At 40.5% G+C, this 25357-nt stretch overlaps 1 protein-coding gene across 1 annotated transcript; it reads left to right on the top strand.

The window, feature by feature from the left end:
• The first annotated feature begins 2142 nt into the window (after nt 1-2142).
• On the top strand, nt 2143-25316 carry LOC115363042 (sodium- and chloride-dependent GABA transporter 3-like). Its single transcript, XM_030057115.1, has 14 exons — nt 2143-2272; nt 2837-2971; nt 5798-5935; nt 7036-7147; nt 9212-9344; nt 10549-10683; nt 10919-11022; nt 13149-13273; nt 13667-13779; nt 22920-23057; nt 23340-23442; nt 23843-23943; nt 24655-24825; nt 25257-25316. Exons 1-14 carry the CDS (start codon nt 2143-2145, stop codon nt 25314-25316), a joined length of 1698 nt encoding a protein of 565 aa, XP_029912975.1.
• Nucleotides 25317-25357: the final 41 nt, after the last annotated feature.

Below are 25357 nucleotides of genomic sequence, written 5' to 3'. Positions count from 1 at the left end.
CTAAGGAACAGCCTGTGATTGGTGGATGAGGTTATGCCTGTACTGCGCTGTCCTCATTTACCCCTACTTGTCATGTCATAGAAATTATGTTTTGTTTTGTTAGGTTTTGTTCTTGTGTCTTGTCTCGTGACTTCCTGTTTTATTTTGAAATCCCACTCTCCTCTTGTGTCAGGTCACTTGCCCTTCCCCTTGTGTGTTTCCAAATGGTCTGATTGTTTGCCACACCCTGATTGTTTCCCATTACTTTGTGTGTGTGTGTGTGTGTGTGTGTGTGTGTGTGTGTGTGTGTGTGTGTGTGTGTGTATAGTCCATCCCTGCGTTCCAAATCGCATACTTATACTTTTTACTTTTAGTATGTACTGCAGCTGCCCTTACAAAGTATGTAGTTTAGTATGAAATATGCATGCTAATTCTTTTTTTTCCCCTACTAAATAGTATGTTAGTATGAGTATTGGAACGCAGGGCATGTTTCCCTTTGTCCTGTGCCAGTTCGTCCTGTTATGTCCTGTTTGGTCATGTCTTCATCCTTGCTTCAAGTCAAGTCAAGTCAAGTCAATTCAAGTCAAGTCACGTCTTAGCCAAGTCACATCAGGTTTTGTATTTCCTTTGATACTTTGCTTTGTTTTTTCCATTGTCAAGTTTTCATGTTTCTTTGGTACTTTGTCTTACCTTAGTTTGGAGTTTTCCTCTTTATGAGTGATTTTCTGTTGCTACTTTTGTTATCAGAGACATTGTGAATTTCAGTTGTTACTTTTATTAAAAGACTATATATTGAAACTCTTGTCTGGAGTCGTGCGATTGGGTTCAATCCTCGTAGTCAAAGTTGTGACACTACTGTGACTTGTGCCACTAAAACTGCTAAAAAAACAGAAGAAAAGTTTGTTTTGCAAATGACACATTTCTTGATTATAATATCTTTTCCATAGCTGCTGACACTCCTCTAGCTGCAGGTAGGTTATAAATGGTAGTGCATTCAAATTAACTCAACTGCAGTCATACTCATTTGCTTTATCAGTCGTGTTGTGTAAATGGCAAATGCACTTGTGCCCATCTGTGTCCCCATGGGCATGTGTCATTATTTTGTCATGATAATAGCAACCCACCAAGGTGCAAGCGCACCTGGCTTTTCAAGTAAATGGGACTTGGCCCTCTGATTGGTATATTGCATGTTATGACCAAAACAAATCCATGATTAATTAAGAGACCAAGTACAACCTTTTTGAACCATGTGTCTGGCACTTATTTCCACTGTTCCACTTTTTCCACCATACTCTTCAGACCGTGCACTTAGATCATTAAACTAGAGCCAATATCTTTGTTTACCTGTCTACCTATTATTACTTACCTTGAGAGACCGAGGACTGATTAAGATGTAAAATCCAATTTTATTGTCATATCCATGATTTTACCAAAACCTCTTGCCCACAAGAAAAAAGACAAACATGATGATCCTTGGTCAGAACCTGTTCCCTACTGGCAGAACAACAAGCATCAGCCAGCTGGAAGTTCACTGTACATCCATACAGCAGGCAAGAGCTCACTTCTGACTTTAGCAGATAAGCCAATGAATAACTTAGTTATAGCACAGGGCAGGATGTTACTAGGAGGTATTCCACAAAAAAGGATTTTTAAGTTTACCACATAACTGTGGAAAAAATTACGCTATATCCATGTAAAAGTGCATGAATGTGTAAAATATAATTTGAATGTCCTAATGCTGCTTTGTGGAACCCCTTCCCCACCCCATTCACAGAGCAGCATGGTGTCTCCTCCGTTGTCGTGTTTGTTGTCTGGCAGAGGAAACGGTGCCCAGCTGCCCGCTATGTCATCATTATGTGAATAGTGTTTCCATCTCCCATTTAGCACATTAGCTCTTTTTGGAAAAAGGCTAAAAACCACCTTAAGTAAGTGTAAAAACTTTTTTTGTGAAACTGAGGACACTTTTTCAGATTTTGCCATTTCCATCAACCTTTTCTCATTTGATACTCCAATTAAGCTCCCAAGCACCTGTAAAAAGCACATGTGTGATTAAAATTGCAAATGGGATGAAATAGTCAAATGGGTCCACAGGGCAGTGCCAACCTAGCTGACACAGGAATTTCCTGTCATTTCAGACCAGAGCGCTGAGGAGAAGGAACACATATGGAGACAAAAGTGCAAAAGAGGGAGCAATGGAGGAATAAACGGGAATATTTTCTGGCAGTGGCAGGGAGTGTGGTGGGCTTTGGGAATGTCTGGAGGTTCCCCTATCTCTGCTATAAAAATGGTGGAGGTGAGTTATACAGTATTATACTGAACATCACCACCTGGCTGGTGGTGATGTTTGTTTTTATTCACTGTCTAAATATTGGTCACATGGTTTTGATATGGAGTAGATTTAATATGTTGCAAGTGTATATGTGTGAGTATCACAGCAAAGACGGAAAAGACAGGCTTTAAACTTTGTTGGCTGGGTCAACAGGGAAGGTGTCAGAGCAGTAGTCCCCAGTGTGGTCCTCAATGAGAGCCAGCCGCATAAACAAAATAATCAGTGGTGGCCAGCAAAGGACAGAGTCTCAGAGTCTCAGATTCAGCATGTGCAGGAAGAGTTTTTTTTACGCACATGTCTATGGCACAAATGATCATAGATCCTTCCCTTTAACATTCCCCAAAACTTGAAGAAACAGCATTGTATATTTATTTATGTCCCTGTCACTGAAACATGAGGCAAACTCAAAAGTAATGAAAAACAAGCAGAGCAATTTCTTTTATCTGTCAGATTCTCCTCCAAATAGACTTTCTCTGTCAAGCTACTCCCCAGTCTCACACTCCCAGGTCTGAATTTCTCTGTACGCAGGCGCGTTCTTGCTGCCATATTGTTTCTTCGCCATGTTTGTCGGTGTACCGGTGTTCCTGCTGGAGTCTGTGATTGGTCAGTACACCCAGGAGGGTGCCATCACCTGCTGGAGGAAGATCTGTCCGTTAGGTGAAGGTAATGTTATCATGAATTATGTTTCAGTCAGGATACTCTCACTAGGAGATAAACCATTTACTTATTTTCAATAATATTTTCATTAGTTTTTAAATCTTAAATAAGAAAACCACGCCCATAACATTCATCAGTGTATGAGATAAATATATAAAAACCTCAATACACACAGAAATACATGCAAAAAGGGACAGCTCAGTTCCTGAAAGGAATGTTAAAGTTTGTGTAGGTGACTTTTTAATGTGGATGGACTGTTGTCAAAAATTTTAGCTGAAAAAGCCCAAATAGAACCCACCTGAAATTCACTACCTCATCCCTGTGAATCCCTATAGCTGGTGTAGGCTGGCCAGAGTTTGTGTGTGTGTGTGTGTGTGTATAATGTTTTGTGCCTGTGCATAAGACATTACTGGACTGAGGTTGTAACGCTTCATTAAGGTGACTGGTTGTTTGATTTGTGCTGTTTAGTTCGGACCCTCTGTGAATAATGTGGTTTGCCAAAATTATGAAAAGTTACCTCGTTATTGTAGCCAACTTGTAACAAAAGCATAAAGTCTAAAGTCTAACTCTAAGTACTTTGCAAAGAGGAGTAGAATAAATTAAGATACCAAAACACTTAGTTACTCAGAATATATGTAGCCGGCCTATATTTAACAGTAACACAGAACATAAACCCTTTTTTTTTCTTTTAGTGCACTTACTTAACCAGTTTCAAAATAAACCACAGAATCCCCATTTAGTTTGACCAGTTTACGGTAAGTTCAGCTGTTAGTCAGTTCAGTTTTTCTTATATCTATCCTGTCCTCTAAATTAGCATGACTCAGTGGCTTTTACTTGACTCATCAACCAACTTAGGTTGAAAAGGAAAACAAAAGAAAATAATTCAGAGTGAAAATTATAAACAAAACTAAATAAAATAAGTGTCCATCTACCCGGGTAGTGTGTACTATGTGATGAAGAAATCCGGAGTGAATCAGTCCTCTTGACTGTTGAGACGCTCCTCTGCATGCCTGCCGTATGTCCTCTGCTCTTCACGTCCTCTGCTAGTCCGTTGAATGTCTTACAACAATTTCTCATCACTCTCTCTCTCTCTCTCTCTCTCTCTTAATCTTCAGGTGTGAAATAAAAACCAACCTGCATAAGCAGGGTAACATTATTCTCACTTCAAATCAAACATCACCAGATCTGGAATCAATATCACTAAAAAAAAAAAATAAAAATGAATCGACTGTATTTACAGAACCACATTCAACCATCATAGTTAGGCTACTGCACATGTAATATTCTTGCACTAATTTGCCACACAGCAACATAACCAGCATTTTTTTTTAATTATTATCTTTTGTCCTGAAGTTCTTTTAACTTAAGTTGAACTCAAATTCTATTCCATTTAAATTCTAACATTACTCTGATTGGTTTTTAATAACAGCAGTTGTCAATGAAATTGCCATGAGATAACACAAACAGAAAATATCACAGCTTATTGACATGAACTTTTCATCCTCCTGAATGGGATACATTGACTATGATAGCTAGCTTAGAATTTGCTTGACCGACACTCACCGAAGTATCAATCAACAATCAAGTAAAATCCTTTGACAAACTTCAACTAGTTTCTCCTCTCTACCCTGTTTGGGACTGATTTCACTCAGAAGGACCTTAAAACTAAAATAACACCACGTGATTTTTCTTTTTAAGGACAAAATTAAGAAAACAATTGTTTTACCTTGACAGTTTCGGTGTGAATCTTCCGCCTTCATCAGAAGCGTCACCAGAATGTCAGGTGGTGACGTGCCTTATCAGCTGGTGTTCCGGAGGCGTGACCTTTCTGTCAAATTTGACAGGTCGGTCATGCCTCCTGCTGTCAGTTCGCCTCCCTAGAACTGCGGTCCAGGTGTGTGACAGCATGTATGCTCCCTCGTCCCGGTTCATTGTCCTGTTAGCACGTTTCTTAATCTCCACTGCCTCCATAATCTACCGTTGGTAGCGGTGCTCTTCTGTGACATTGTGTCACATTCTGGTGACGCTTCTGATGAAGGCGGAAGATTCACGGCGAAACTGTCAAAAGGTAAAACAATTGTTTTCTTAATTTTGTCCTTGAAAAGAAAAATCTCGTGGTGTTATTTTAGTTTTAAGGTCCTTCTGAGTGAAATCAGTTAGACGATGCTGTCATCTTCCTCCTACACAGAGCCCTTTCTCACCTGGAAAAGCCTGGGAGCACTGCGAGAATCATGTTTTCTGTCTTCTCAAGTGCTTTAACACAATACACTCCTAGGGGACAAGATGCACCATGCAGGAGTGGATCATCACCTTAAATCCTGGATCCTGGATTATCTCACATACCTACCATAGTATGTGAATTCTCAGAGATGCGTGTCTGACATGGTCATCTGCAGTACAGGGGCCCCACAGGAAACAGTCCTGGCCCTGTTCTTGTTGACAAAGTAAACTGCAAAGTAAAACCCATGCCAAAACCTACAATATCATACTGGATTCTGATCTTAATTTCAATTCACAAAAGTCATGAACTCATCAAACTTAAAAAAAAAAAAAAAACATCAAACAGCCTAGGACTAGCCTAGCCTTCCATGCTTTTATTCCAAACCCACTAGATCTCAGGTAGTTCCAGCCCTGACTCTGCTCACACTGCTTATTGGTGATTGTGTAAGATTATATCATCAAAAATATCAGCACTGTACATTAATATGAGCTGTTAAATAGTATATAATGTTAAAATGTCCTCCTTATACCAGTAATCAGGTTATAATAGTAGGCATATTTTTAAATGGTTATTTTGGAAGTTCAGTTATTTCTATGCTCTCTCTCCTCCAGGTATTGGCTATGCTTTCATTGTGATCCAGCTGTTTTCTCGACTCTACACTATTATCATTGCCTGGTCTCTGTTCTACCTTGGCTCCTCCTTTAGTGCACCACTACCTTGGGCCACCTGTAATAACACCTGGAATACAGGTAAGTATGGAGCATGTACAAACCAATAGGATTATTTCATGATATGATTTGATATATGATATGGATTCCCAATTCAATACAACCAGGATACTTTATCGTGGATAAAAGCAGGGCCGGAGTGGGACTCATTTTCAGCCCTGGAGTTTCATGCCTCAGACTGGCCCACTTTAGATCACAACCTATTATTATTAAAATCATGTAATTATAACCTTACATGTTAAGTCTACAATAGAGCACTGTTCTGTAAAGCCTTGTAAGACAAAGTTTCCCAGTTATGTGGCATCGCATCATACTATTATTTAAATTATATAATGTTATGTTATATGTCACAACGCCACACAATTCATTGACTTGATAATTAATTAACTTGAACGGTGGTTTGCAGGCAAAGTTCAACATCTTGCCTTGCCCGTTTCATCGTCCTTATTTGTCGCTTCAAACGGCGAGCTCGTTTTAGTGAAAAAGTTGCCAATTTTAGCACATTGGGCTGTGTCTGTTTCCAGAGCCTTCCTCTTTTTAATTCTTGACTTCTCTGTGCCACCCTTGCTCTTTCTATTTTCCATCTTTCAAACACCACTGACCAAGTGCACGACGTGTCAGGGTGCATCTGTAAAAAAAAAAAAAAAAAAAAAAAGAGCTGCCAGTGGAGGCGGAGGCGGCCCAGGGACAGCGGTAAGCAGCATACGTGATCAACCCACTGCCATGACTGAACACCAGCCCCCAAAAAATAAAAAATAAAAAAAAAGTGAACATTGGCTCTCGCGGCCCAAACATCAGACTGGCCCACCGGGAATTGTCCCGGTCCTCCTGATTAGTCACTCCGGGCCTGGATAAAAGTCCAGTGACAACAAACTATAATAACTAGTAACCAAAAGAACTACATTCCACACATCTGTTTTCCATAACGTTGTTATTTTGGTTTAGTTCATTTGTTTTCTTTAATATCGTGGTGTTTTTCACATAAGGGTCACTGTAATAAAGAGGTTGCACTCATCTGCTACAAATGGTTGTGTCCTCAACTTTATGAAATAACTATAAAAGAAAGTCAAAACAACATGTTAACATTATCTGTCATTATATTAACATTATATTATTAACAGACAGGTGTGTGGAGCTCACCTCTCCAAACTGGACATCAGAACACATTGTTAACTGGACAGGAAACTGGACTTATGAAAGTGTGACCAAGTCTTCATTCTCTGAGTTCTGGGAGTAAGTACATGTGAAGATGTAAAGCTTCACCAGAGGTTTCACATGAGGCCTGGCAGTCTTCACCTCTGCAGTGGCCATTATGTTTCAACTAAGACTGTTGTAGATTATCTCTTACATACAGTCATGGACGAAAGTATTGGCATCCCTGGAATTTTTGCAGAAAATATACCATTTCTCCCAGAAATTATTGCGATAAGTGTTTGTTTACATGTTTATTTCCTTTATGTGCATTGGAACAACACACACACACACACACACACACAAAACAAACAAAACAAACAAACAAAACAAAACAAACAAAAAAAAAAAAACAGAAGAAAACAGCCAAATTTGACATCATTTTACACAAAACTCAAAAAATGGGCTGGATAAAATTGTTGGCACCCTCAACTTAATATTTGGTTGCACACCCTTTGGAAAAAATAACTGAAACCAATCGCTTCCTATAACCATCAACAAGCTTACACCTCTCAACTGGAATTTTGAACTACTGTTCTTTTGCAAACTGCTCCAGGTCTCTCAGATTTGAAGGGCGCCTTCTTGCAACAGCAATTTTGAGATCTCTCCAATGGGATTTAGATCCAGACTCATCGCTGGTCACTTCAGAACACTCCAGCGCTTTGTCTCCAACCATTTCTTGGTGCTTTTTGAGGTATGCTTCAGGCCATTGTCCTGCTGGAACACCCATGACCTCTGACGTAGACCCAGCTTACTGACACTAGGCCCTACATTGCGGCCCAAAATCTTTTGATAGTCTCCAGATTTCATGATTCCTTGCACACAGTCAAGGCACCCAGTGCCAGAGGCAGCAAAACAACACCAAAACATCTTTGAACCTCCACCATGTTTGACTGTAGGTACTGTGTTCTTTTCTTTGTAGGCCTCATTCCGTTTTCTGTAAACAGTAGAATGACGTGTTTTGCCAAAAGCTCTATCTTAGTCTCATCTGTCCACAAAACCTTCTCCCAGAAGGATTGAGGCTTACTCAGGTACATTTTTGCAAACTCCAGTCTGGCTTTTTTATGTCTCTGTGTCAGCAGTGGGGTTCTCCTTGGTCTCCTGCCATAGCGCTTCATCTCATTCAGATGACAACGTCTGGTCCGAGCTGACACTTTTGCACCCTGAGTCTGCAGGACAGCCTGAATGTGTGTGGAAGTTGACTGAGGATGTTTATCCACTATTCAAACTATCCTGCGTTGCATTCTTTCTTCAATTTTTCTCTTCCATCCTTGTCCAGGGAGATTAGCCACAGTTCCATGGGTTATAAACTTCTTGATTATATTGAGCACAGTGGACAAAGGGACTTCAAGATCTCTGGAGATGGTCTGGTAACCTTGAGATTGTTCATATTTTTCCACAATTTTGCTTCTTAAGTCCTCAGACAATTCTCGGCTCTTATTTTCTTCTCCATGCTTGGTGTGGCACACACAGACACACAACACAAAGGTTGAGACAACTTTTATACATTCTAACTGGCTTCAGGTGTGATTTCCATATTGCCAGCACCTGTTACTTGCCACAGGTGAGTTTAAACAAGCACCACATGCTTGAAATAAAATGATTTACCCACAGTTTTAAAAGGGTGCCAATAATTTTGTCCACTCCATTTTTGGAGTTTTGTGTAAAATGATGTCAAATTTGGCTTTATTCTTCTGTTTTTTTTGTGTTGTTCCAATGTGCATAAAGGAAATAAACATGTAAAATGTGTATACCAAAACATTTGTAACTGAGACAATTTCTGGGAGAAATAGTGTATTTTCTGGAAAAATTCCAGGGGTGCCAATACTTCTGTCCATGACTGTATTCTACTAGAATATGACTTAAAATTGTTATAATAATAGGAATGGCTTAAACTAAGTTAATGTTTGGTTTTGGCATTAAAGACTCATGAGTTGTTTGAATTAATATCATGACTTTGCTTTATTAATTAATTAATTAAACAGACCTGTACACAGTGTGATGTAGCATCAGTAGTGTTTTTAGTTGCACAGCTAGGAAGCAAGGCATGTGGTCAATAAAAATCGATGTGCATGTATTTTTGTGTGTGTTTCCTTTTGCTTGAAGGAGACGAGTGCTGGGCATGTCTGCAGGTCTAGAAGAGGTGGGCAAGGTGAGCTGGGAGCTGGTGTTGTGCCTGCTGGCTTCCTGGGCAGGCCTCTACTTCTGCATCTGGAAAGGGATCCGCACCACTGGAAAGGTCAGTGCACAGGAGTGTGCAGGAGTTCATTTTTCATCCAGATGAGGTTTGCTGTATAAAAATGAAATAAAATGGTATTTTCACAAAATCAACCAATGTCTTGGAGGATGAAGACAATACTTTTCTTTAAAAAAAAAAAAAAAAAAAAAAAATTATAGTCAATTTCTAAGTAAGGAATTAAAACCAGAAGATACAAATTTATATCTAAACAGAGAAGAATACTTTCTTCCTTCACATTAAGTGTTATTGCGTTTGTATGCAAGAAAGGAAACAGACACAAGAAAATCAATGTAGTTGTCTTAAGTGTAAAAATGAGGGTGTATCTTTCTCTGATGAGGTTACTTTGTGCAGTCTTTGAAAAGAAAGAATTATAGCAAGAATTATGGTCTGACTAGATTCTAAATCACAAGATGGACTAACAAGAGGGAATATAGTGCCATGGGGATTACTAGGCCTGCGCAGTGTGGACAATCAAATATCACAAGGTTGGTCCAGGTTGGTGCCATGTGGTCTCTTCAGTGGTTGCTATGGTGTTTAGGTGGTTGCTAAGGTTTTCTTTTTGTCACAGTAATAGAGGTGTTTGTTCAATTCTATGTTTGGCATTGAGCTCATTTTATTGAGAGGTGTTTCCAATATTCTATTCCCCTCATGTATATAAATAGGGAGGACAAAAAATTAGAAACACCTCTCAATATAATGTAGTCCAGTACAAGTTCTCTGCAAACTACAACCTCAGTAATAAACAGAATTAAATGTACACCTTCTCCACAACGTCAACAAAAACTGAACATTATCAGCTTTGTTAAAAGGTAGAATTTATGACAGAGCTGTTGACCTGAACTGCGTTAGATGGTACAGGTGGACGTGATAATGTGGACACTGACTGTATGTAGTTGTATTTGGCGCTCCAGTGTGAGAGTAATACATTGGAACTACTGGTAGTACAATGACAATAAAGGCTATTCTATTCTATTCTATTCTATTCTATTCTATTCTATTCGCCAAATTTGGTCCATTAAGTCCTTCCCTGTCACAAGGACAGCTACCACTTCATTGAAAGTGGATGAAGTAGTAACAACATGAGTTTTGAGTGGCAGCATGAAGTTGAAAAATTGCTTTGAAGGATGCACAACAACTGAGTGCATCAAATACAGTTAGTGGTGCTCACCTCTTGTGTGACATTTCCACACTCCTTTGTGTGTAGGTGGTGTATTTCACGGCTCTGTTCCCCTACGTGATGCTGGCCATCCTGCTGGTCAGGGGTTTGACACTGCCAGGAGCCTGGCAGGGCCTTGTCTTCTACCTGTACCCAGATCCTTCACGCCTGCTCAACCTTCAGGTGAGAAAGCCACGGAATTCACTCAGCTTCACTGGGGTCACTGCTTAGTTTGAGACACACAATATGGAACCTATGAAAACATTAACATGTATGTAATGAGACCAGATCCCCAAGGGAGAGTTTGCTGAATTTGCTGAGAAATGTTGAAAAATAAATGTTGAAACATTGGTTGGGAAGAAAAAAATGTTTTTGTTCTCATTTGACTTCATGTGTGTTTTTGTCTGTCATTCTGCAGGTGTGGATGGCAGCATGTTCTCAAGTCCTCTTCTCCTACGGCCTTGCAGCAGGATCCCTGACTGTAATGGGAAGCTACAACAAAGCATCAAACAACATTTACAAGTAAGCAGTAGGACCAGTAACTCAAGGAATACATGATTTTGTCTGTAAGGGTCTGCTCAGCAGTTGTCACATTGTGACAAAATCAGTATTTCATTTGAATCAATCCTAAAGGTGACATGTTTCATATTCTTTCATTACATTTGTAATCAGTATTTGTAAATTGTATATCCACAATATGGACAAAAGTATTGGGCCGCACCTTTTAATAACTGAATTCAGCTGTTTCATTCAGTCCCAAAGCCACAGGTGTATCAAATCAAGCAGCTAGTCATGCAGTCTGCCTTTACAAACATTTGTTACAGAATGGGTTGTTCTAAAGAGCTCACTGAATTCCAGCATTGTACTGTAATGTACAGTAATGTAATAGGATGCCACCTTTACAACATGTCAGTTGGTGAAATTTCTTCCCTCCTAGATATTCCTCCATCAGCTGTAAGTGGTATTATTGCAAAGTGGAAGCGTTCAAGAACCAGAGCAACTCAGCCACCAGGTGGCAGACCATGTAAAGTTACAGAGCAGGGTCACCGAGTGCTGAGGCTCATAGGGCCCTATCTTGCGCCAGACTCCCTAAACCCGTTATTTGCAGATTTAGGATTTAGGAAGAGGCGTTCCCCCGTAAAAGTTGCTATCTTGTGCACCTCCCGCTATCCGCAAAACACTTGCGCTACCCGCTATATTATGCATAGGCGTGTTTTGGGCGTTACGCCAGTTAAACCAATCAGTGTTCCAGGTGCCATTGCCTTTAAGGGCAGAATGCGCTATCCTAAATCCTAAATGCGAAACCCGCGATGGAGAGAGGGAGGTAGATTTTCTCAGGGCTTCTACTGAGGCTAAAGCAAGTTGGCTTTATATACATATTATATATTATATTATAGGCGAGTTAATTCGGGAGGTGGAGCCACATGTGTCCAAGTGGACGTGTCACAAGATTGTACTGATTGAGTAAAATCCCCGGGCCACACCACACACACACAAGAGGCAGAGGTGGAACTATGTGTAAACTAATTTATTGACAAGGTAGATTGGGCAAATAAAATATTAAAAATAAAAATATAGCACAGCTGCTGGCTTATGATAAAACAATAAAACGAGCTGGCGTAAGTGTCCAATTAAAGTGTCGTAAGTGTCTTTCCTCTAAACCGTCTATATGAGTAATATACTCAGTCCATTCCGGCGGCGTCCCGGTATCAGTCCGACTGTGTGCGTGGCGAGGCTCCGTCGGGGTGCGCACTGAAGCCGCCTGGGGGCGCTCTCGTAACAGCCCAAACTTTAGGGATAGCGGATAGCGGGTGGTCAGGACCCACCTTCAGGACCCGTGGTGAGGCCACGGACACACCTCCAGGCGCAAATGACGGAGTCGGCATAACAGATAGCGGGTAGCGGGTGGCGCAAGATACCGTTTAGGGATAGCGGAAGTTCCTAAATCCGCAATTTGCGGGTAGCGGGCAGTGGCAGCGGGTAGCGGGTGGCACAAGATAGGGCCCATAGTGCATAAAAGTGCCCTTTTTTTTGTTTTTGTATTTAAACGAATACTCCAGCATTTGGGGTAAAATATCCCTTTTCCAAGTTACCCAGACTGTGACAAAATGTTTGATATTTTAATTTCTGTACTTCCAGTGGTTTAGTTCCTATGGGTAGCATTTAATGATAGCATGGCATAAAGACATCTGTGGGAGTCATTATCCTAGCTGTGTAAAAGTAAATAAATAGACCTTACAGCAACTCCAAAGCTGTCAGTATCATGTGGATTTGAAATGCACATCTTTAAAGATTCCTTTAAAGATTGTTAGTATGTTGACACATGAGAAAAGAACCTTTTCTCTTTACACACCTTCTTTTCTTACCAATAATAAGTGAGTGTATCTCTTTGGTTTACATGCCTTGGCTGGCTTTTATTTGAGCCATGTGAAAGCCAAACAAACAAATAAAAAAAGTAACACTGAATCAAACAAGTTGTTAGTGCTGACAGAGCAAATACATTATTGGGTGTGCAAGCGACCTAAAACATGCATTAACACTGGTGTAGTCTGTTCAGCCTTGCCTGAAGCAGCAGATACAGTACTTTCAGTACTTTCTTACAGTTATTTCACTCAGCTGTTTGGTGAGCTGTGTGTTTGTGCATGCAGGGAAAGTCTATGGCTGTGTGCGCTGAACAGCGGCACCAGTTTCGTGGCCGGATTTGCTGTCTTCTCTGCTCTGGGCTTCATAGCCCATCAGCAAGGAGTTCCCATTGACATGGTGACTGAGTCAGGTAACACCTAGAGCATTGTTGCACAAAACTCTCAGAGGTCAGTGGTTCATGAATCTAGCAGAGATCTCTGGCCAAGATATTTATCAGTTGTGTGGTTTATGAATGGCGATGACTTTGTTTGCCACAGAAGCAGAACATTATAAAGTGGCTGTTTCCAACCAAAAATTCACTTTTGAAAAAATGCTATGTTGCATGTAAAATATGGGTTAACTGTAGTAAATGGGCCAAACATTAAGAATCACTGGTATGGTCCTTCATGGTATTCCTCCAACACAGAGGAACAAAATGTCTTCATGAGATCAGTGATATGCTTGTTAAGACTCAGTGATTAGTGTAATATTTATTCCTAGATAGACATCACTGCTGTGCATCCTGTCTCCTCTGTCCCTGCAGGCCCAGGGTTGGCGTTCATCGCATATCCTCAGGCTGCAGCCATGATGCCGCTGTCTCAGCTCTGGGCCGTCTGCTTCTTCATCATGCTCATTCTGCTGGCAGTGGACACACTGGTGAGCACAGAGTCTGTGCCCAACACAAAACATGAATTTAATTCTTTATGTACATTCAGAGATGTCCCAACATTCTCACCCACTCAGCTACTACTCATTCCTAATGGCATTCAAACATTCTATTGACTATTGAGAACGAGACTGCTAATAACCAAGATAGGTTGCTCTATCTGCAGCATTTCACAAGGGGACTATTTCGTAATCTTGTTTATAGTTGTGAATACATGAGGCCAGATGAAGGCTTCAGAGAAGCTAGTAGGCTCCTTCAACAACACTATGGTGATGAGCTGTGAATTGCCACAGCCTTCATGAATAAAGCTCTTGAATGGCCCCAGATAAAAACAGAAGACAGGAAAGCATTAAATGCTTAAATGACAAGGTACTTCACGTCTATGCATTTTTAGACCAAGGAAGCTCAGCAGCCTTTTGCACCAATGAAGTTATGCACCAGCTTAACCTGTCAGGGAGGAAGGCGGAGCTCTCACTTACTACGATGGGACCAGGAGGGATGGTGAGCTCTCGTCTACTGTCAGATGTTGAAGTATTTGGCTTGGAAGAGGAGAGTTACATAAACCTTCGAAAGGTCTTCACTCACCAAAGTGTACCAGTGAAAAAGGAAACATACAACAGCAGAGAGATGTGGATGCATGAAGTTCACATCCCACATATTGAAGCAGCCATGAAGCAGTATCTATACAGCCATGGAGCCTCAGCAGATAATAAACAGCAGAGGCGATGAGATATATGCAGTAAAGACTTTCCTCAGATGGGTCATCAATGGTCCAGCTTGATGCTACAGCTAACCTGACTGAGAGTCACTCAGTCAATCGTATTTCTGTATCCAATGTGGAAAACCTGTTGACTCAACTGTACAATGCAGACTTCCCAGAGAGAGGATACGATGATGAGGCTGAGTTGTCACAAGAAGATCGCCAGTTCCTTGACTCCTTGAGTCAAGGAACTGGCTGGTTGATGGTCACTACCGTACCGGATTACCCCAGAAAGACAAAGGGCACTAGTTTCCCGGTGCAGTGAGGCGAACCCCTCGCAGAGCCAGTTTCAAGCAGCGCAACCTTAGGTGTGCTCAGTTTGGTAGTTTGGCAGCGCTGAGAAGGGAGTGGCTGAGATGGGAGTGGCGTTGCAGCAGGGGGAGGTGTCGACAGATTCAGCTTGGCGTAGTGACAGTTTTGTGCCAAAAGGCTTCACCAACCCTTACGAAACAAAAATATATTGCAGTATACTGGAAAATATCATGTGATATATTAGATAATGCATTTCCATATATGGGAACTAGTCTTTATATTTTACAATATATTGAAATATATGCATAGACCATACATGTCTATATATTGATACATATAAAAAAATATATTGCAATCAAGACCAAAAACGGGACTATATTTTTACATGCAATAGTTTGTCTTTATATGTTCAAATATACTGCAATATATGCATATACCATATATGTATATATATCGCAACATAATATATAAAAAAATATATTGGGATTTTTCTTAACATTGCATATTTTCCAATAAACAACCATAACATATGCATGGACCACGCATGGCATATATTTAGGGTCCGGGCAGCTTAGGACACCGGACACTATTGTATTCCCAGGTCTTCTTTCTTTCTTTCTTTCTTTCTTCTTATTTCTTCCGAGGAAATCATATTTCCCATGGGTGAAAACTCACCAAACTTTGCACAAAGGTCCAGTCCCATGCCAGATTACCTCAGCTGCAAACTCAAGCCAATAGTCCTGATGGTGGCGCTATAGCAAGCCTTTAAAGTTCAAAACTTTGAAAATTCATAACAAATCAACCATATGTGCTACAACTTCACAACTTTCATCAAACTGTAGCCTCAATATAGAAGAAACTTTTGTACATTTAAACCTATTGAAAATTATGAAGCCATCACTCTGTTTTTTTTTTCAAAAACTGCAAAACTTCTTAAACCTATCTCCTCCCACAATTTTTGTTCAAATGTCACCAAACCTGCTACAGAGCATCTTCAGACTGTCCTACACAAATGATGTTCACAGATTTTTGATTTATCAAAAATTAAGCCTACAGTGCATCAAAATGTTTTACTGTAAACGCTACTGTAAACATATACCTGCAAAGTCTTGCTAAATAAATCTTCAATGTTCATGAAAAAAATTGACAAAATTCTGGAGTCATGGTCGATGATGTGTGGCAAATTTCAGAATTGTATCTCAAAAACTGAATTTTTGACAGCATTTTGAATTTTGCACAAACAATTGGAGTCAATGTACAAATGGCATTTTTAAACATCAATTTTTCACTTATGGAGCCAATCAATCATTGTTAAAAACAAATTAACATCATCTCCCTGTTGTCTAGATCAGTGTTTCTCAAATGGGGGTACGCCTGGGGTAGGCTACTTAGAGGAACTCCAGGGGGTACTTGAGATTTTTTAAAATTATAACACGAGACTACGTTGCGTAGATCCGACCAAGCAATCTGTCAAATGTCTACAAGACTACCTGACAAACACCAGGCAAACAGCTGATTTCTCAACTTAAGTAAACAAGAGCTAAACAAGATCCTCCGTGAATTTTAATTTCTATAATAAAGTGCCTCAGCGGAGTCAGCACCACGGACAGTAGGCTACCTGTAAGATTTTCCACGGAGATGTTATCAGTTATCAGATGTTATCATATATTGTTATCAGTTATTAATTAGCCTGTTAATCGTTATTCATTTGTTTAGTCTTTATGAGTTTCCTGGGCCATTTATTTAATTAATTTGTCAGTTTGTTTGCGTCTGTACATTGAAATGAACTTTTAATAAATCAACACATCTGTGAAAACTGTCGTCTTTATTTCAGAGGTAAATTGATAACAGCCTGAAAAGGTGATTCTATAACTCTGTTCAGACTTAATGTGGCTGCTTACTGTCCTTACTTTTGCTGCATAGCCACATTAATTGGAGCTGACGTTAAATTGGAATGACACACCCCCAGCTGAAATGAAATATCTGCCAGTTAAAAATGACTGAGAAGTCGGTAGAAGTATAATTTTCAGTCCATGAAAAATATATATATATATATATATATTTTTTTTTTTTTTTTCCAGCAGATATTGTAGTTACAACATGATTGAGCTAGCAGAGCAATTTTATTTTGCTATGTTTGGTATCTATTCAGTTTCAGGAAAACACGATGTAACCACTGGCTTAGTAAAATTGTCAAGCTGCTATTGAGCTGCTACTTGCCAATTAGCTCAGAGCGGTAAACGACTGTCTTTGGCTCCAGAGGTTGCAGGTTTAAACCTCGACTGGTGCAGAATCCACATTGTAACATCTTAATCATGTGCTCCAAACTGCATGAGTGTGACTGATCACTGAACAGCATCTTCCTAAAAATGCCTGGACCCCACCCATCGCTGCACAGCAGCTGTAATTTTACGTAAATTTCCAATACATGTTCCCATATAATTGGAATGTCATAGATCATGTATTTATAAATATATTAACCCAGTGTTCATCACATAAATGTAAATACATTATGGAGGACTTTTATACATATAAAAGTCAATATATGAACACATATATTATATATTTATATTGCAATATATGGCAAATATGTGAAATGCGCAATTGTTGCTGTATTTTTCCATATATTAACATATATTGCAATATATTGGTGCAATATATAAATATATGCCACATATATGATTCACCTATATATTACACCATTTATTTCTGAGACATTTTCAAATATATAATATATTTCTATAAATTGTTGTTTGCATATTAAATGTAATATATTCTAATACATTGCAATACATTGCATTTCATATATTGGTAAATATATTTTCTTTCCGTAAGGGAAGGTGTGCTCAAAGCTCGCAAACTGAAACCAAGTCTACTTTCAGCGCAGACTGAAGCTTCAAAATGCAAAAATGCAAAAAGAAGAAATGGGAGTGAGACAAAAAAAAAAAAAAAAATTGAGTAAGCAAATCGTTGCAAAAATGTGGATTCAGTGTAATTTTCTGTCAGGTATCCACACTGTCATGACCTCCTGATGGCAAAGGTAAAAAAAAATTCTGTCTTTGAAAGCGGTCAGATTGTTGAGCTGCATAAGCAAGGCCCAACAACAAGGCCCTCACAGTGTGCCATTGCTGCTGAGGTTGGACACAGTAAGACAGTCATTTTAAACTTCTTAAAAGATCCTGAGGGTTATGGAACAAAAAAGTCAAGTGGTAGACCCAAAAAAATTTCACCGGCCCTGAGCCGGAGGATCCAATTGGCTGTCCATGAAGACACGGGACAATCCTCTGCCCAAATTAAGCTTGTCACTGGTGCCAACTGCAGTCCCATAACCATCAGACGGCATCTGCGAGAGAAGGGTTTTAAGAACAAAAAACGTCTTCAAAGGCCTCGTGTCCTTCAACGGCACAAAATTGCCCGTTTGGAGTTTGCACGAGAGCACCAAACATGGTACATTGAAAGGTGGAAGAAAGTTTCATTCTCTGAGAAAAAATGTAACCTTGACGGTCCTGATGGCTTCCCATGTTACTGGCATGACAAGGAGATCCCACCTGTGATGTTTTCTACACGGCACAGTGGAGGGGGCGCCATCATGCTCTGGGGGGCTTTTTCCTTCAATGGAACAATGGAGCTTCAGGTTGTGCAGAGGTGTCAAACGGCAGCTGGGTAAGTGGAGATGATGCAGGGGGCATCCCTCATGACTGAAGGCCATCGTCTGTGTGGTAATGACTGGGTTTTTCAACAGGAACGCTGCAGTTCACAATGCCCACCTGACAAAGGACTTCTTCCGGAGAAATAACATCACTCTTTTGAACTATCCTGCATGTTCCCCTGATCTAAATCCAATTGAGAACATTTGGGGTTGGATGGCAAGGGAAGTTTACAGAAATGGACACCAGTTCCAGACAGTGGATGCCCTCCGTCAGTGCCGGCTTTACCTGTGTTGGCGCTCTAGACAAAATTACTCCCTTGCGCCCTTCCATGCTACCTTTCCCATCAGGAGGTCATGACAGTGTGGATACCTGACAGAAAATGACACTGAATGCACATTTTTGCCAACATTTGGGCTTTTAAAGGCAGTGGTCTTAAACTTTTGATCAGCTGATGAACAGCCTATTTCAGTTTAATGGTTGTTTGCAATAAATTGCTTACTCAAATTTTTTTTGTCTTGCTACCATTTCTTCTTTTTGTATTTTGAAGCTCTACTTAGAACCTTTTTAAGATCCAACAGTGCAAAATGTAAATTCTTGCAATTTCTCAACTGGTCTTAAGATTTTGATCAGGAGTATATATAAATATTCCACACAAATCAAAAATGTAAAAGGTATCAGTTCCTTGCCAGAAACTAGGCATTTAGAACAGCGAATGTAAAAGCTTTCATGAACCGGATTTTGTTTTAATCTCTCGTGTGTTGTTGCATCAGTAACTGATGGAGTTGAAAGTTGCAAAACAAACATGTATTTATATGAATATGGCAAGGATTATCCTTTGAGGTAAAAACATTCATTAAAAATGGGGGCTTCAGAGTTAAATTTATATTTGCTCGTAAAAATCAATAAATTTAACAGACGGTGACAGAGCTGGAAAAAGAGAGATGCGAGGCAGGTAGGTAATGAAAGACACGGGAATGTGGAAGATGAATGTAAGAATAGATGCATGGATGGATGGATGGGTGGATAGATGGATGGCAGGTAGCTCCAGCAACATTCCAGCAGCCAAGACTGGCCTCATTGTCCTGAGTGTGTATTGCTGCTGCTCTCTTCCTCCATGTCAATTGTGTAAACATTCATTATGCCTTCGCACAGCGCATTTTAAAGGCAAGGACAGGGGCTCATTTGATTGGTTTAAAGTGAACTGGCTGCATCAAACCCACTCCACGCCTTCTCTCCTCCCTTCCACCGGTAGGAGGGACGGCGGAGTACTTGGGCCAGCGCGCACAGCGTGCCAAACTTGCAAAATCCACCTGGCCACACCCAGTTGGCGAAGCGCAGGTCCCCGCCTTGCCCAGTCTGCGAAACTAGAGCCCAAAGACTTAAAAATGCCTGACAACAGAGCTCTAGTTGATCAGGGTCTTATAAGCCTCAAAAGGAAGTTCAGAGACAGAGATCCTGACTTCCATGAGGAGTACAAAAAGTTGATGAGATTGCTACTAGAGAAGGGATATGCCACCAGAGTATTTGAAGAGCAGCTGAACTGCAATGATGGGACAGTATGGTTTATTGCAAATCATGGAATATACCATCCCAAAAAGAAGAAATTCAGAGTTGTTTTCGACTGTACTGCATCATATCAAGGAGTATCACTTAACAATCATGGGGTGCTGACAAGGTTCAGGGAGGAAACTATTGGCATGATGGCAGACACTGAATCCATGCTTTATCACATAAAAGCGCCTGAAGAGCATTTGGATCTTCTGCGGTTCCTATGATGGAAAGATGTGGACTTGAAGTCAGAGCCAGCAGAGCCAGAAAGTGTGTGTAGAATGTGTGTAGCTGTTCGAAGCAACTTCATCCTACAGCTGTGCCTCGTATGCACTAAAGACAGCTGAAGATGGAAACGAGAGGGCTACACCTGAAGCTGTTGAGACAATCTTAAACAACTTTCTGTTGATGACTGTCTAATTTCAGTGTCATCAGATAAACATGCTGTTACTCTCGCCAAGGACTTGAGAACATTATGCCTCAGTGGAAGGTTTTGTTTGACTAAATGGACAAGCAACTTGAGCATTTCTAATCGATCCCTGAAGATGACGGAGCATCAGGGATTTAAGATCTTGACCTTGACAATGATCAGCTACCCATGGAGTGGGCATTAGATGTCCAAGGATGCACAAACTCTCGCACCTTTAAGCTCAAAACTGAAGCACAGGAAAGGCTATGCACAAGAAGAGGAATCCTACCCGCTAAGCTCCTTCTAATAGAGCTTTGCAAAGAGAAAAGAGCATGTGATGACAAAGTGTCTTAAGAACAAGGGAAAAATGGAAAAGGTGGTTGGTAGACATGCAAAAGCTGTCATCTTTCAGTGTCACTAACAATAAGGACCAGAAATTCACCTCATTCCTGATGGGAAAATTGAGAGTGGCACTGCTCAGGCTGATCTCTGTTCTCAAGTTGGAATGCTGTAATAGCTGTGACAATGGACAAGATGCTTCAATATAAGCTGCAGTTACAGCTGGATGACTCACTCCTCTGGAGAGACAGCATCACAGTACTAAAGTATATTGAAAATGATCGACATCAAATATTTGTAGGTAACAGAGTCTACTTCACTAAACAGGCTACCAAGCCTTCTTGATGGAAGCACATGAACACAGCAGACAACGCTGCAGATTAGGCTTCAAGAGAGTTAAGCACTGAGTCTGCTACAGAACAAAAACCGGATACAGGGACCAGGATTTCTGTTAAGATCAGAGTGTGAATGGCCAGAATGCCCAGATCAGTCCAATCACTCAAAATAATAAGAACTGGAGATCAAAAGATCAGCCAAAGTGTCCCTTATACAAACAGATAAGAAATTGGATACAATAATTCAGTTTGTTAATCACTTTTCAAGCTGGTTCAAATTGAAGAAAGCAACAGCTTGGCTCTTGCACATAAAAGAGACTGCTTAACATCAGACAGAAAAGAAAGGGGTTTCAAGAAGCAATCCATAAATGTGAAAACAACTTGTCTGAATCAGAGTCTTTACTTCAGCAGAAGATGCTCAAATACAAACAAAGTTTTAGCAAACAAGCGCTTACAACTGAAGACCTTTCCGAGGCAGAGTTGGAGATGATTCACCTATGCTACAAAAGAAATAATCAGAGGAGCTTAAGGCTCTGCAAGAGGGAAAATGTCATGTGAAGAAAAACAGTCACATCTTTAAGTTGGATTGATACTTAGTAGATAGTGCTGAGAGTGTGAGGGCGGTTGAGCTGGTCAGCCATACCGCTAGAGGCCATGCATCCAGCTCTCATGCACAATGATGATTGGACTACCACACTAATCAGTCATTGTATTCTCACAAGACTGAGACAGAAGGACTGAATACCAAAAGCTTGTTCAGCAATACAAAGATGATCCTGGAGTGTAGCACATGCAGAAGACTATGTACCAAGACAGGTAAACAGAAAATGGCAAATTTACCAGAAGATGGGTTATTGCCAGGCAAGCCACTCTTCACAAACACTGGTGTGGACTTTTTTGGCCCATGAGTTGAGGCTATGTGAGTTTTGAGTGCACATATTTATCATGCTTTTTTTGTACTTAAATAAAAAAGTTTTCACTAAACTGTTGAAACGAAGGACACAGACTATGGAGTTTTATTGAAGAATGCGTCTGTTACATGCTTAAACTCTACAGCTTCAGTAGGCATTTTCAAGAACTAGACGGACTGGAGACTGAAGGGTGAAGTTGGTGTGCAGGGCCAAGTGTTAAACTGGTTTCCTTCCAACCTGAGTGATAAAACCATTTCAGTCAAAACAGGATACTGTTCTTTATCATCTCCTCACATTAAATGTGGTATCCCCCAAGGCTTAGTTTTAGTGCCACTTTTATTTTCCTTATAAATGCTTCCCCCAGCTTTTTCTTTGCGAAATATAGTATCCTCCATCACTGTTACATGGATAACACCTGGTTTTACTTACCAGCTACACCTGCAGAATTTTTTCAAACTGTCTAGATGACATTAAATGCGGGATGGTGAGGAACCTCCCCTAGACCGCTGCTCCCAGAATCAGAATAGCCTCCCATCCCAGATCCAAGTCCTGTCCCACAACTGACACTTTTAAATCAAATTTTAAGACCCACTTTCGGTTCAGTCTGAGGTTGCCAAGTGTCACGTCCATTCTAATCAATGTCCATACCATACCAACATTCTCTTGGTGAGTTGTAATCTGTTGATGGTTTATTCAGTTTTTGCTTGGTTTTATTAATTTTCCTCTTCACTTCCTAGTTTCTTATTTTAACACTTGTTTTCCCTTTCTGTGTGTGTTTTCCATTTTAGTCTTGGCTTTTATTTAATACTCTTGATCTTTTACATTTGTATTATCGGCCCTTCTGCCACGATTGTAAGGCATTTCTCTCTCTCTCTCTCTCTCTCTCTCTCTCTCTCTCTCTCTCTCTCTCTCTTTCTCTCTCTCAGTTTGCAGGTATAGAGACAATAACATCAACAGTGATTGATATGTTCCCAGGCCAAATGCGCAGACCATGGCATAGGGAACTCTTCCTCCTCTTCTTCTGCTTTTCTGTTTTCCTCATACAGCTCCCTCTCACCACTGAGGTAACGAATCAACCAACCAACCCAACTAACCAGCCAGTCAGTCACTCCGAAAACTACAGTTCCTCGCCTGCCCAGCTAGCCCCAGTGGGAAACTGGGGCTAGCTAGCAGAGAGGGCAGATTATCAAAGCTTTGCTTCCAAAATAAAACATATTCTGGAGGCTCCAACCAGTTTTTCTGATATCAGTGCCCTTATTTTCTGACTGTATTCACTGCTGTGGAATTTGAAGTGATACATTTCATATAAGCTTGTTGCATATTTTGTGCTCTCATGTGTTTTCCAGGGAGGAGTCTACCAGTTCCAGCTGATAGATTACTACGGAGCTAATGGAGCATGTTTACTGTTTTTGTGTCTGGCCGAGTGTGTGGCCGTCAGCTGGGCCTTTGGTCTGTGGTGTTACTACTTTCCTTGTGTGTGTGTGTGTTTGTCTGCATGGAGGTTTTCTTACAGTATCTGCTTGCATGTGCATGTGTATACGAATGTACTATATATATATATATATATGTGTGTGTGTGTGTGTGTGTGTGTGTGTGTGTTTTAATGTTAAATATTTAGTCATCAGTGTGTGGCCTATGAAATAAGCTTATGGCTTATTCAAAAATTATTAAGTCTGTAAGTAAACCTTTAATTATAAAGCACCTTTTCAAACACGACTTTGCTGTTATAATCAAAAGGCAGTTGTACTGCAGATTTAATTAATTAATTAATTGATTGATTGATTGATTAAATAATTGTTAATAACCAGATTTTTTAAGATGTATTGATTTCTGTGTTTTAATCATTCAGGGGTTGATCAGATGTGTGATGCTGTTGAGGAAATGGTCGGCCAGAGGCCGTGCCTCCTCTTCAAGCTGTGCTGGCGTTACATCACCCCTCTGATCTGCCTGGTGAGTTATACCATTCATCCATCCATCCATCAATCCATCCATGTATCTATCCATCCATCCATCTATGGACTGCCAATCAAGTAGAGATTGTTAAACAATCAGCCAAATGAGTAAAAGTTTACAAGCCTCCAAGTTAACAATGCGTTAACATCCAAAACCACATGTAACTTACACAATTCACAAAGCACAAAGTACAAGGTATCGAGTCAAAAGACACAGAGGCGGACTGCTCACATTAAATCACAGCCGCCCCGGTGGCTGTCACAGGGACGTTTTTATGAGCAGGAAAAGGATGATTCAGCAAGCACCGATTGGACCAACAGCAAATGAGAGCTGGGGAAAACAGCAGGTGGGCAGTGCAGGCAACAGCACCAGAGGGCATGGACCCAAGGAGGGAATCCCGTGCCGTGATGTGATGTCATTCAGAAAATAAAACATCGACACAAGGAAAACACACCACAATGAACAGAAACTAAACAAGACAGCGGATGTATTAAATATACAATGCATGAATGAATGTAAAATAAATAATGAATGATGAGGGGGCCGTAACATCAGTGTTTCATAGCTTATCATACAGGCATTGTGCCACAGTGAGACAGAATTTCACACAAAATCCAGTCAACCTGTTAATGTTTTCATACACAAGCTGGCAAAGCACACTAGTCCACAAAGCACACTAATTTGTTCCTGTGCTTCTTTTCCTTCCAGGTTTGCTTTATCTGCTCCTTTCTGGACTACCAGCCCCTCACATCCAAGTGGGGTTATGTGTACCCAGCCTGGGCATATGGGCTGGGCTGGGCCATGGCCCTGTCCTCCATCGTGGTGGTGCCCATCTGTGGCATCTGTAAGGTCTGTCGAACTGAGGGCAGCCTCCGCCAGGTAGGTGCTGTCATTCTGCTTCAGTTTCCAAGAGGTCTGGAGGAACCAGGGATGGTTACTACAGAATCATATGGTCATATGCTTATCTGATGATGGCACTATGTATTAAACAGATAAAAGTTCAAATGTCCAGTGACAACAAAGTGTGACTGTGCAGAATCATGTCTGCTTCTGAGCCACAAATCTGTCCAGCAATTGCACTGGTTTGGTAAAAAGTAACATAATGTAATTTGAACTGAGAGCTCATAACATTGCGATGGGGAATCTGTCCATTTGTGATTCCTACAGCAGAATAAATATATCCCAACGATAAGTACTGTCATGTTTGTATTGTGGTAAATTTAATTTCAACCTCATCCTGAGTAGCAGCGGAGTTTCTGTAATTTGACCAAATTGTTTTTTTGTCTTAATACTTTTTCTTTTTTTTGCAGCGTCTTTCCATCCTGTGTAATCCTGCCCTTGAACCCACTGAATCAGTAGATGGGGTGTAATGCCATGGTTCAGAAACCACAAAATGAATAGTTTGTTACAG

Source organism: Myripristis murdjan, chromosome 8 (assembly GCF_902150065.1).
Source record: "Myripristis murdjan chromosome 8, fMyrMur1.1, whole genome shotgun sequence".
Taxonomy (NCBI): domain Eukaryota; kingdom Metazoa; phylum Chordata; class Actinopteri; order Holocentriformes; family Holocentridae; genus Myripristis; species Myripristis murdjan.
The sequence above is the reverse complement of the archived record's forward strand: the minus strand, read 5'-3'. Positions and strand labels throughout refer to the sequence as shown.